The following is a 13,088-nucleotide window of genomic DNA, read 5'->3' as shown; positions in this document are numbered from 1 at the left end:
AACGTCAATCAGTCTGGCTATGGAACTTTAAATATATGCGTATCTTCATGCTTAAGTTGCAACTTTCCCCTCGGGCATTGAAATGCATCTGTGGTAAGGGATATCAACTTGTCAAAAACATCCAGCCTTAGTGTCTAAAGCTTACATAATTGATCAAACAATTTACTTGTGAATAATCGATTCAATTATTTATCCGGCATATAATTTTAACTTTTCCTTGAAGCACAATCTTCAGTAAATGTAAGTTGGTACGCTTCAGCCAATAAATGCCCAAGGGTAGTCAACAGCATCCACGTAGTACACAATCTTTGTGGTGGATCGATTGTTTTGTCATTCATGTGTTGCGTGGTGCATTGCTTTATCGGCCAGATTTGAAATAAATCTGTACGAGCAAGCCCAAATGTCACACGCTTCAAACTGTGATGTTAAAGATAGCCCCAAATGACCCGCTGAAAATGCAGCTTCACACAGTTTTCCGGCAGAAACATATAGGATATCGATGGCAGATGTAGGGTTGAAATGCATAAATGCAGATAACAAGTCCAACAGACTATTCAAATGGGAACAACTCCCGGGGAACAACTATGTCTAAAATTAAGTATAAATGCACCAGTACATTCATGATTGGTGCCTTTATGCTTAAAGGCCCATTCAGTGATTTGCTCATCCGGATGATCGTAAAAATCATCAAAATTCAGATTTTGGTACATCTGTCATTGTCATAGATGTGCTAACATAGCCTGCGAGTGATTCAGCTGAAAGCCGTGTATTTACGACAAAATAAGACATTTTACACAAATCTGTAATTTACATACTGACAGTATCTAAATTAGCTATGTGAATTTGAATGGGGCTTCAACTTCGTCAGTACAGCTGTTTTCTTCATTTTTTTTGCCAAATTTGTCATTTCAAAAATACCAAATGACAATTTGAATGACTTATCCCTCACTTTTAAGCAATTTATAAACAATTTTTAATTTTTTTACACTTGCGCTGGGTCTTTAAATTTAGTCAGGTCAATTTAGATAGAATCATCCATAATTATCAATTTGCTTTTGTTAAGCCAAAATAATAGCCATGTGGTAACAAAGTCTTAAATTGGCGCCTGATACTCTGCATAAATCGCCGCCCACACGTTTCATGGAAGCACACAATGTAAGGCTAAATGAAATAACGTCATTATGGTGTACTTTGGAGCATATTGGATGGCAATTTGAGCGGCTTTGGATGCAACTTAATGAAATCTTTGAGAATATTAAACAGACTGATATCATACATCATGTAATAGGTCAGAGAGTTAATTTGCTCATTAAAGGTACATTTATTAATATCCGAGAGATGATCAAATCTTTTGATATTATATCTAGGTAGTTTCAGATTAGCAACTATTGTAAACTGTTGCGATTTGGTAGTTCACAGCATCTTGCGAATGGTAGCGAGCTTTGGCAAAAACTGTATTGATCATTTCACAGTGAACGTGTAGAAGAATTCAAATATTACAGATATACTTTTGTAGGTCCTGTGGTTATTGCGTTATGTTGTAAAGAGGGCTGAAACAACAACACTTTTGTAAAACGTACATAACTCATTAACAACAATAAAGCAAGCACATTTTCAAAGTATATGATTTGTAGAATGAAATTTAACAAAACATCAAAGTCAAAGTGTTATTTTTCAATAATATATTGATTTAAATAATGAAAACCTTAATACAAAAAAAACTGGAGACAAGGATTTTGCAGCTGTTAATCATGCTGTATGGAACAGAACACCATACCACGTCTGTTCAAAAAACAAGATATATTTAGAAATTAAAGAAGATACTGAAAACCTATTTGCATAAATACAAAGAGGAATCCTGCACATAACCTTTTTCAACCAAAGAGGATAGCATGCATAGAACTTATGGTTTTGCTATTTAATGCTCTCCTGCAAATTCCAAAAGGCAGTCCCTGCTATAATTGATCATGCACAATCTATTTTGCATGACTATTACATTACTTGTTTTATTGTGGGCTTCAACCAAGGAAAATGTAATGCATATGCAAATGTGATCCTCAAAAAGAACAGACCAAATAAAAAGTACCAATCAGGGGCTGTCTTTTGGAATTTGCAGGAGAGCATTAAATAGCTTTTCTGGAGCCTTCAAGGAGAGCTGTTCAAGAGCATTTACAATATGTAAGGAGAGAATGGTCAACTAAGGAGAGCTAAAAATCGCTCTCCTATATCAGATTTAAGGAGAGCAGTAGAGAGTGATTGCTCTCACTCTCCTCAAAAGACAGTCCCTGTACCAGTTGAACTTGTCTGGGGTTTTTTTCAATAAGGGGGGAGGGTAGACCTGTTGACAGAATGGCTTTGTTCAACATTAAATTGGATGAGCAGGGGGAGGAATAGGAGGAGTGGGTAGAGATTCACCACAGGACTGAAAAGGTACACTGCAAAATGCTTTGACCTTATCTCTGAAGAGCATGAACTTTATTTCAACCTTCAGATATGATACTTTGCACCATCTTACCTTATTCTCTGCATCTTGAATACATATATGAGAATATGAAATTTATCTTGCATTGAAGTCAAGGGGTCAAAGATCAAAGTTCAAATACATACCTGTCAGACTTGTAACAATAATGATTTGAGACTCAACTTTTCAAAATGTGATGATTCAACTCAAGATTTTCAAATTTTCCCCTCAGAGATTTTACAAAGACAAGTCATTTGATTTGACATAATGCTAGAAATGACTTGACATGACCATGAATGACTCGACTCCTTACACCTCTGAAAACTGTGGGATCATTTTTATTCCATGCTGTACCACCACACCAGTAAAGTGAACAATTTGTGCATTTCTTGATATAATTCCTCTTGAAAGTTGACAACTTTCACCAAAAGGATATGTATGCAACCTACCACACTGTTACAAAGTTCTCATAAAAGTAATGATGACGTCTGTTGATTGTCTATCTACAATTTACTGTCAGTCATACTGTTTGGGTCAAAGGTGAAAGGTCAAGTATACTAACCTGTGGTATCCACCTATCCCTTGCAGCATCATATCTTTCACAGCTACTAAGTTGACAATCTACGCTATTTCTTCCTCCAATCACATAAATACTCTGTGGTTGCGAGCGACTACCAATCAGCGCCAGCGCCTGGTTGTCGTTTCGTATGCGTAGTGCGTTCGCCACTCTGTCCTTACACTTGGTGCAACTGTTGATCAGTTCCGACTTATACACATTACTCAATAGGAATTCTTTGTCCAGTAATGCAAAACGAATCTTTGACAGCACACTGCAACAACAGTGAGCTCGATTGCGAAGGTCATATTTAAGCCATGACATGGCAGCTTCATACACCTCTTCCTCTTGGTCAACTTGAAGCTGGTCACTTTTCAGTAAGTTGACCACGTCTTGCTCGGGAAGGAGGAAGAATTCCTCAGTTCTTACGACTTCTAGGAAGTGTTGGTAGATGAATCGTTTGGACACATTTTCAAGGTCGACGCAAGAGTACATATCAGCAAAAGAATGAATTCCTGCAAATAAGCAAAGTGAACGTTTATTAAAATGTTTGCGAGTGAAGTGAACTTGAAAACAGATTTTTCCATTTGAGATCAATACATCTTCTATGGACGACATTCACACTGGGAGTATATATTTTAAATTGGGTTGCCTTGAAATCTACACCCCTTGTGTTGGAGATTAAGGTCATGTCTTCCATATGGGGTGTATCAATTTCAACTGGAATAGCCAATTATAAAAAGAGAATATACATGTAGAATTGATTGTAAGTATAAATCATTTTATTTCACTTCCCCCATTGCATAAACAAGTCCGGGGGGGTACTCAAGTTTGGTTTTGGTAAGGACGTGCCGCTGAGAATTTGAAAGTGGACCCATAAATATACCAATTTTTCAAGAAATTTGGACCCATTGATATACCAAAAGTCAAAATTTTCGGCTAAATTTAACCCAAATTGTCTTAGTTTGTGGGAAAATTTTGACAATTTTGGCTAGATTACGGAAAAATTGGGCTATTTTCCGAAAAAATTGCGAAAAATTTGAAAAAGGACCCATTCATATACCAAAAAAAAAAAAAAAAAAGGGGTCATTGATATACCAAAAGGCTGAAAATGCTACCCATATTTGCGGCATGTCCCCGCATGGTCATTTGTACTGGGACCCCCCCCCCCCCCCCCGGAAACAAGTACAGCTATTTAAATTGGGGCCAATATCATACCTGCCAACATTGAATTCCCAGAAAACTGACTCAATGCGAAGCGGAGTGAGCGCAGCGAGTGGAGCTCTCGCCCATCACGGCCGGGGTCCAGGGGCCCGCTTAAGGGGTCGAGGGGGAAGCCCCAAGCTCTTGGGTTTCTACACTCTAGAAACCCATAGAAGGCACTTCTAGGAGAGATATTCAACATTTAAAAAGCCATCTAATCAAGGCATTAAATGCATTGGAATTATATCATTTGGACCTAACAATTTAAACAAAAAAAAAAAAATCAAGAAAGCAAGTCGAAGTGAACACTGATTAGGGGTGTGATTTTGGTAATTTTGTGCCCGGTACCAAGCATTTTTCGGCGGGTAACCGGTACCAAATTGCAACAACAACAAAAAAAAATTTAAAATTTTTTTTTTTTTTTTAAAGATTTTTTTTCAAAGTTTTTTTTCGGTTTTGTAGTGTCTCTGGAGTCTGGACCTAGACCTAAATGCTAGGATCATGGTTGACCTAAAAAAAAATTTTAAAAAATTGAATTTTGCACATTGTTTTGTAATTTTAATATGAAAATTGATACATAGTTTTCATGTCATACTCTATTAATGATATCAAAATGCATTGAATTTGAATGGGCAGGGTGTATCACTGATGCATATAATCCATCCGTTTTATGACCGAGCTTTCCTGAGGCGCGCGCTTAGCGAGGGGAATCCTGCCTTCTTTCTGTGTGAAAACGTGGTAGGATATTTCAATATGAGCCCTAAGTCCTAAAGAAACAAGAACTATAACTTGAGCATTTACTGGCCACTGCTATAGTTTGTTCAGCTTATAACTGGCAAAAATATATTCGGTTTTGGTTAATGCATGCATCAATAAAGAAAGTCAGAACTTATGCTCCCCTAAATTCATATATAGTGCGGCGTCCAACCGCGTACACATCATTCTATCAATGTATCACAATGTTATGAGTTTAATTTTTTTCTACCAAATATAAGCCAAACGATAGTCTTGGTTTAAACCCGATGAGCTGAAACATCTTAATTTTGACAGTATTTTGGATTGAGCATTTGTTTATAAAACTTAACAAAAGTCTGGTCAGCTCTGGTTTAATAGTTTTTTGATATATAAAAAAGTATACCATTGTATTGATTTGGATGTTTGCAACAGAAACATCAAAATGTGAAAATGTCCTGAAACCAAAGGATTTTTAATTAAAATTTAACTCCAATATAAGGTATCCCAATTATTCAAATAAACAAAGTATCCAATACATTGCAGTAGAGAAGCCCTTATTGAAATAGTGTTTGCTCTATTTTGTGTCCAGACCAAAACAAGTCATGTAACTTGAGTATTCACTGACCACTGCTAACCTAGGTTAGAGTCCGAAGTTTTAAACGGAAAAAATTCACGGAATCGGAGGTACAACACGGAAAATGACATTTTTGTGTGATGTGACAAAAATTGTTAAAAGATAATAGAAATAAACAACCATGAGTTGGTTATGTCAATTTTTATGATAAAAATACTGTTTAATAATACCGAAATAAAAGGCATGAACACCCCCTTATATTACAAACATCTTAACAGTCGGCCTGTTATCGTGAGAATATTCCAATCAGAGCATATTGATCGTGATATTGAACACTTTATTGTGACATTAATATTATTGTTTACACACATTAAGCTTTATTCATGAAACACAGATTTACAAATTTTACAACACAGATTACAACATGGAAAACGGATTTTAGAAAACGGTAAACTTCAGACTCTAGCCTATAGTATAGGTCAAACACCTATTCAGGTAACAAACATGTTATTTGTGTAGATCCATTTAAATTAGGTTGGCATTTATCAGGTGTTTGGTTAATTGTGTCTCCAAAACAATTTGATGAGACAGATGACACTCGTGACTATCACAACAACCATTTACAGCGAGTCAAGTGTCATTCACATGCCAAATTGCTTGTATTTTTCCTCGTTTTAAAATGCTTTGGTGGTTTTAAATTGATATGATGGCGATAGTTATACTGTGGTAAATATCTGAAATGGTCAGCATGGTGACATTGACCGTTTTCATGACGGCGCCTCATGCCAAATTCATGCTTGTTCCAGGTGCTTGTTTAGTCAAATTCTGCAATTCTTTGTTATTCAGCTGCTACGAAATGAAAAAAAAAATCTTTATAAATAAGAATCTTGAGAACATCTATTTTGGTTATAAAGAGGGCTATATCATGTATTGAGCCAATCAGGCAGCGAATGGCATGATCGAGCCGGCAACTTGTGAAACCGCCCGGCCATATGCCATTTTCCATATACTTGGTTAGTTTTGTGGGGTTCATTATCGAACCCCAATGGTTTTAGCTTGTATTTATATTATTTATTAACATAGGCCTATTTGTTTGTGATATTTCAAGCGTTTTAAAATTTCAAAATAATCAACGGTTGACGATGAAAATTTACTGAATTTAGAGAATGCACGGTGAGCACCACCTGGAGTCAATCAGAGATAGGGATTAAGCTTAAAATTGCCAAGAGATCTAAAAGCTCTTGTTTGATTGGTTACTATGATGACTATATATCATGTAATTTTACCAACTATTCAGTCTATTCTATGTTCCAGCTATGGTGACACCTTGTGACATCACGCTGGACAAATTCCATTCACTGTCAGAGGAGCTTTGTGGGAGTACATGCATTGGAGCAAATAAACATGTACAGCATTGAGTTGCTAAGAATTGAACAGGGCACCTGTCTCATCATGTTCATTAAATCACTCTAATGCCTCTTTGAAAGTAACAGTGGTGTCATCAAATTTGGAACAGATAACAGATGCATCGTAAGAAAGGCAGCAGAGGTTTGGTACTTTTTCGGGGCATTTTCATGCCTTTCACAGGAGTTTGTTCATGGCTTACATCTCTTGACGTGTGTCTTTTTCCCCCACCAGTCCCAAGTACAGGGAAAGAGAAAAAAAGAAAGAAAGGCAGCAGTACCCATGTGGTTAAATGATAATATTATTTCTGTATATTTGCAAATGATCACACTCAAGGTTGTTGCGCACACTTCTTTTCTCGCTTTTTTGTGCGGAAATTGTATGGTCCGTTTGTGGTCCAATTGTAACACATGATGTTTTCTTTATCATGTCGAGGTCTACCGCCCAAACAGCTTTATTCCAAATCAATCAAAACGTTCTTACTTCTGACCCAATAAATTGCACTTACTGCCTACTGGCAACATCATGTCAATCACAAGGATATCAACTTGAAATTGGATGACCAGTTTTCAGTAGCAGATAGCAGTCCTTGTCAAGTGTTGAAAAACATACTTGTAACAACTAGTTATCTAAATGTGCACTGTAAGATCAATTTATTGGATCAGAAATAACAACCTTTTTGGCTCCCTTTATTTTACCAATCCTAATTAATCTATTCAACCAAGTCTTATTTCAAGTTTTGAGTTTTTTACCCAACAGTTTGAATTCTAGATGTGAGCAAAAATGTTTATCAAAGTGATCCATAGAACAGGACATGACTTTGGGTGGTGTACCACCAAAACTCCAATGTCCAATGTGTTTGGTCAAATCACTGTCTTTTGGACTTTACAGGAGAGCATTTTAATGTTAGCTCTTCTGGGTGGTGTACCGCCAAAACTCCAATGTCCATTGTGTTTGGTCAAATCACTGTCTTTTGGACTTTACAGGAGAGCATTAAATAGCTCTTCTGGAGCCTTCAAGGAGAGCTGTTTAGAGCATTTACAGTACAATGCAAGGAGTGAATGGTCAACTAAGGAGAGTGATTGTTCTCGCTCTCCTCAAAGGGCAGTCCTTGATGCCCTAATTATTTCACTCGAGTTTTAAAAGAAAAATATGAGCTTTAAAAAGAAAAGAGCAGAGATGAAGTTTTCAATCGGGTCACCAATCTTTAAAACAACTTTTATCATAAGTTGATGATCCAGAATACTAAAGCAAAATAATAGATCTGACTGGTAGGTAGTGATTGGACAATAAAACAAGATAGGCGACATTGTTTGGCGATTGAAAATAAGTTCAATCCTTTTGGCATTAACAATGGTTATTGATCGATCACCTCAACACTCTTGAAATGGAAGTACAGAGGCCGGTCAAGTGCCGATCCGTCGGAACACGCTTTTCAATACGGAATAAATGCTAACCTCATCGTGACATCATCCAAGCAGCAAAGTTCATTTCCCATTGAAAAAGCGTTATCCGACGGATCTGCAGTCGTCCATTCTGTACATGTCCGTAAAAAGCTTAGTGTGAAAAGTCCCTTTTCTACAAAAGCAATGAAGTATAAATTTTAAAGCGATAGTGCATGATGTTGCTTCAGGTAATCATGGATTGAATTTGATTTCTGGGCAGTAATTGCATCTTCTGTTGAAACACATATACACGGGGGACAAAAATAATGTCGCTAGTATTGATATTTTTGGTCAGAATTAAGGACACGATCGAAACAGTTCATTCTCCCTTTGGCAAAATGATACTTGTATCTTCTGTTGAATCACACACGCAGGAGACAAAAATAATGTCACTAGTATTGATATTTTTGTTCGAATTAAGGACAAGATCGAAATGGTTCAATCTCCCTTTGGCAAAATGATGGTGTTTGATTTGAAAGTGTCAATTTACATTTACTGTACCTTTTCTATATATGCCAAAACAGCCTCATTTCCATGGCATAGATCAACAACCCCCAGTATCAATCATAGATCAAAAGTTTGAACTCAAGCTCTGCGTATGAGTTTAACACGCAACACTTTTCATATTCAAAGGTCATTACATACACACAAATTGGATCTAAAGAAGATCTAGAGAACTTTGTACTGACAGATGAACATGTTTGGAGTACATGTACATGCATACTCGCCTGTAATGGCAAAATCTTGTTTTGGGAAAAAATCATTAGAAAGCCAATAACTGAGGTCACTGAAGTTACAAAAAAACAATTATCTGTAGGCACTTTGACATTTGCAATGCACTTGAATGTTATAGTTTTTTTCAAGCACAAATGTGCAAACAGATGACGTCAATGTCCTCTTTTTTTCGTTTCTTTTTCGTTTAAATTTGCTTTTGTGAACCATCTAGAAATAGTACTATTAGATTCTAAAGTTTTATTAAAGGATGATGGTCGCATTTCACTATTTCTATGTTGGTTGAATAATTTTTACACTCCTTAATTATGAAGTTTCAGCTGGTATTTCAATCTAAATCGCTTCTTATATAAAGAGCCAATAATGTGCATTTGAAGGCCCCATCGAGTAACCCAATTATTATTCATAGAGTATTCTACAAAAATCTGAATAAATCATCTTTCAGTCCTATAATTTCAGAGGGACAATGAGAAAAATACAGGCTTTCCAAAATCTCCATTTTGATGGGGAAAATGTGGGGATGAGATTGTTTAAAGGTCCTTGACTCGTTCAACAGCCTTGTGAACTTGAGAAACCTACCGTATTTCGTCAAATAGTCGCCCCCCTCAAATAAACGCCCCCACCACTTTTTTCAACCAAGATGTTTCAAAAATGCCGATATTTCCATGCTATCTTGTGTAGTGAGTTTACCAAGTTGCCCACATGGTCGATAATAGCGTCACTTTTTGGCGAAAATCTGGATTGGAAACCCGGAAGTGAACCAGAAGTCGGTGTTTCTAGTTCATATTTCGTCATTTTAGCGTGAGTTTTAAGTTTACCTTAGAATGATTTTAACGGGGATTATCGTTCTAAAATTGACCTTGAATAAACGCCCCTCTTGGGAAAATGTAACGTCCCAGGGGCGTTTATTTGACGAAATACGGTATTCAGAACAAAATAATTCTTGTCTTACCTAGACAATTGTTAGCATCTAGCTGAGACTGCAGGAATGTACAGCAAACGTTACGCAGACTCGCCATGTTCAGCATACTGGCCCCAGACAACACAATCTGAACATTCTCCACCGTGATCTCGATGGTCCCAGTGTACATAAAATCCAAGATGATCTCCATGGCGATGGGATCAATCCCATGAATCTCTATGTGACTTTGCATGGTCTCCAACATGCCATTGGTGAACATGGCTCGTAGATACGGGGAGCAACCGGCTAGGACCACCTTATGAGCATTGAAGACTTGGTCCTCCACACACAGGATGATGTCGCAGAGTTCCTCTTTACGCCGTAAGTCGTCCATGACCTGGAAAGCACTGTGAGTGTGCACGGTTATGGTGTAAGTCCTAGACTGGATCATCTTGATCTGCCTCACACTACACAAGTTGTTAAAAAAAGTTCCTTTTTTCAAATAGTTTGTTTCTAATCTAAAGCCAAAATGTTCGTCTTGTTTTGTAGCTACATTGTGTACTCCATGCACTTGGCTTGACAACTACTGATGAAATACAATGTATTAATTTATGTTGATTATGGTATAACCAAGGTGGTTCTTTGCAAACACACAATGTAACATAAACTGGCAGAAGGCTTGATTATATATCACAAATTGCTACATATAACGTTGTGCACGTTATAAAGTAATTTCTCTTCCAAAATTAAGAGCTCTATATATTTTCGTGCTAATCCATTGTTGCACTGTTCATTCACCTAACCTGTCAGCTTGACGTCAGACACTTTTGTCGTTCATTCTTCTGCATAAGAGATGCATCGTGGACTTGATCATCTGTGTTTGTTTTTCAAAGTGGTAGCGCTCGTTGCATTGATTAGCTCGACTCTTCTTGAATACAAAAGCACACACGTGTTACCTGCAATAATGACAAAATATACAAAGCACAAGGTTAGGAAGGGTTACTACTACAGATTGTCCCAATAAAAGCTTTATTACCAGGCCTGTGCACAGTACCAAAGTGAGCAGACAGTGTATGTATGCTGTGTATTGCCGATAGCCGACATAATAGATTTGGCTGCTGACATATTGGATTTTTTTTGGCAGAAAATTGAGTGCTGCCACCAGGGACTGAGGCTATGTAAAATTTCTGTAATATTGATGGTATTTACTCTATTGGATTCAGGACGGTCAAGCCTGTCCAACTTTGTAACTTCAATTTTTAAATATCATGGAAACCATATGTGATGCGATCAAGCAAAATGAGTTGGATGTCGGGAATATTGATTTTGAGATATAGCCAATAATTGTATTAAACTTTCTTTGTATTTGATTGTTCTGAGCAACACTAAAATGGCCATAATCTCTGGAACAGTAAATGATATATTCTTAAAGTGTATGTAGCTGGGAGGAAAAGCCGACGATCAATTGAAAATTTTGACCATTCATATTAAAGATATGGATTTTTTTTTTTTCCAAAAGGCCATTTTTTTGGTGTTTTGGGAAAAAATCCATATCTTCAATACGAAAAGGTCAAAATTTTCAATAGATCGTCGGGCTTTTCATCCCACCTACATACACTTTAAGTATAAATCATCAGATTTATAAAGTTTACTTGAGTACTGTTAAATATCAAAAAATCAAAATTATTTGATATCAGAAGGACATTTTTCGTATTCAGAATGCAATTCGATATGTCTGATGTGCTCTAATGTCCCACAATAAATACTGTCCAAACGTTCATACCCCATCCCTTAAGCTTTATCTAAACTCAGGTGTGGTGTCATTGAACTGGTTTAGAAGCCAAGTAACTCTTTCTCACACAAAGGTTGCGGATATTCAAAACAGTTGCGGTGTGGGTGTGGCAATAGACTGTAGAATTCCATCTACACGCATATGCCTCTAAACAAGTTTTTTTTTTAACGAAATGCAGACACCCTCCACAAAACATTACAATACCGGTAAGTTGGGTTTATAATATTACATACATGTACATGTCCGTACTGCCCGGGGGGGTCACTCCCATTGTGGCCTGTACACCAGGGTAGTTTTTCGTGGGTAGGCACGATACGCGCGTACCGTGTTTAGGGTGTCAAAAACATGAACAATTGGAAAAAGGGTAGCAAAATTGCAATTGCTAATACGCGGAAATGAAATTTAGGGTATGAAATTGATACAAGGAATAAAATCCCTGTTTAGGGTGTGATAAGGGTATCATTTTAGCCAAGGGTTAAATCCTTGTTTAGGGTGCTTTTCAAAAGTTGATTATCGCGGATGGTGTACAGGCCACAATGGGAGTGACCCCCGGGCCGTACTGCCACCTGTATGAGTAATATAGTTGCTCAGACTCCAAATAATGTTTTTGTGGAGGGTGTCTGCCTCTCGTCTAAAAAAACCTTGTTTAGAGGCATATGCTTGTAGATGGAAATCTACAATACTTGTTGGGTCATGACATTTTATAGCTGATATCCTATCATCGCTGCTTTTTGTCATTTTTTTTTAATCCGGGGAGCATCAATTCATGTAATGATCCGAGTTGGAAATTCATACTCACTATGGTTAAGCTTTATCTAAACTCAGGTGTGGCGCCAATGACTTAAGACTCACACAAAGGTAGGGAATTCAAAGTAATCTGGCATGGCAATATACTTGCTGGGTCATGGCATTTTGTAGATAATATCCTGTCATCGCTGGGTTTTTTTGAATAAGGGTATATTGATGCAATGATCTGAGTTGGACATTCATAGTAGTTGTATCTCAATTCAGGTGGTGCCACTGACCTAACAAATTGATTGAAAAGCCATGCAACTCTTTCTCACACAAAAGTAGGGAATTGAAAGTAAATGGCTTGGCAATTCATTTGTTTCACAAAGCTTTATCGCATCTTCAATTGAGACTGACTGCTGGGAGGCTGATAAATGGAGCTTAGCAGCTCATTGAATGCATACATTTTTTGTATCTCTAAATTAAAGGTAGACGAGGTTTTGTTGGTCGAAGCAACCAAAAAATCAATTTTCATTAATTACCGTATTGGTCCGAG

The 13,088-nt window shown here is 37.1% G+C and overlaps 2 protein-coding genes across 2 annotated transcripts in view; one reads left to right on the top strand and one right to left on the bottom strand.

Annotated features, from left to right (window-relative positions):
- Nucleotides 1–2,241, top strand: part of LOC140151007 (E3 ubiquitin-protein ligase RNF217-like) — an 82,577-nt gene extending 80,336 nt beyond the window's left edge. Inside the window, exon 5 of the mRNA XM_072173197.1 lies at nt 2,232–2,241. The gene's annotated coding sequence lies outside the window, so the exon portion shown is untranslated. The remainder of the gene's footprint in view (nt 1–2,231) is intronic.
- The window catches only part of LOC140151005 (kelch-like protein 18), a 76,232-nt gene that overhangs the window by 19,944 nt on the left and 43,200 nt on the right, over nt 1–13,088 (bottom strand). Inside the window, 2 exon segments of the mRNA XM_072173192.1 lie at nt 3,024–3,532; nt 10,063–10,967. Coding sequence (XP_072029293.1) covers nt 3,024–3,532; nt 10,063–10,462 — 909 coding nt within the window. The 5' untranslated portion in view covers nt 10,463–10,967.

Source organism: Amphiura filiformis, chromosome 4 (genome assembly GCF_039555335.1).
Source record: "Amphiura filiformis chromosome 4, Afil_fr2py, whole genome shotgun sequence".
Lineage (NCBI taxonomy): Eukaryota > Metazoa > Echinodermata > Ophiuroidea > Amphilepidida > Amphiuridae > Amphiura > Amphiura filiformis.
Note: the sequence above shows the minus strand (reverse complement) of the source record. Positions and strands in the feature narration are given on the sequence as shown.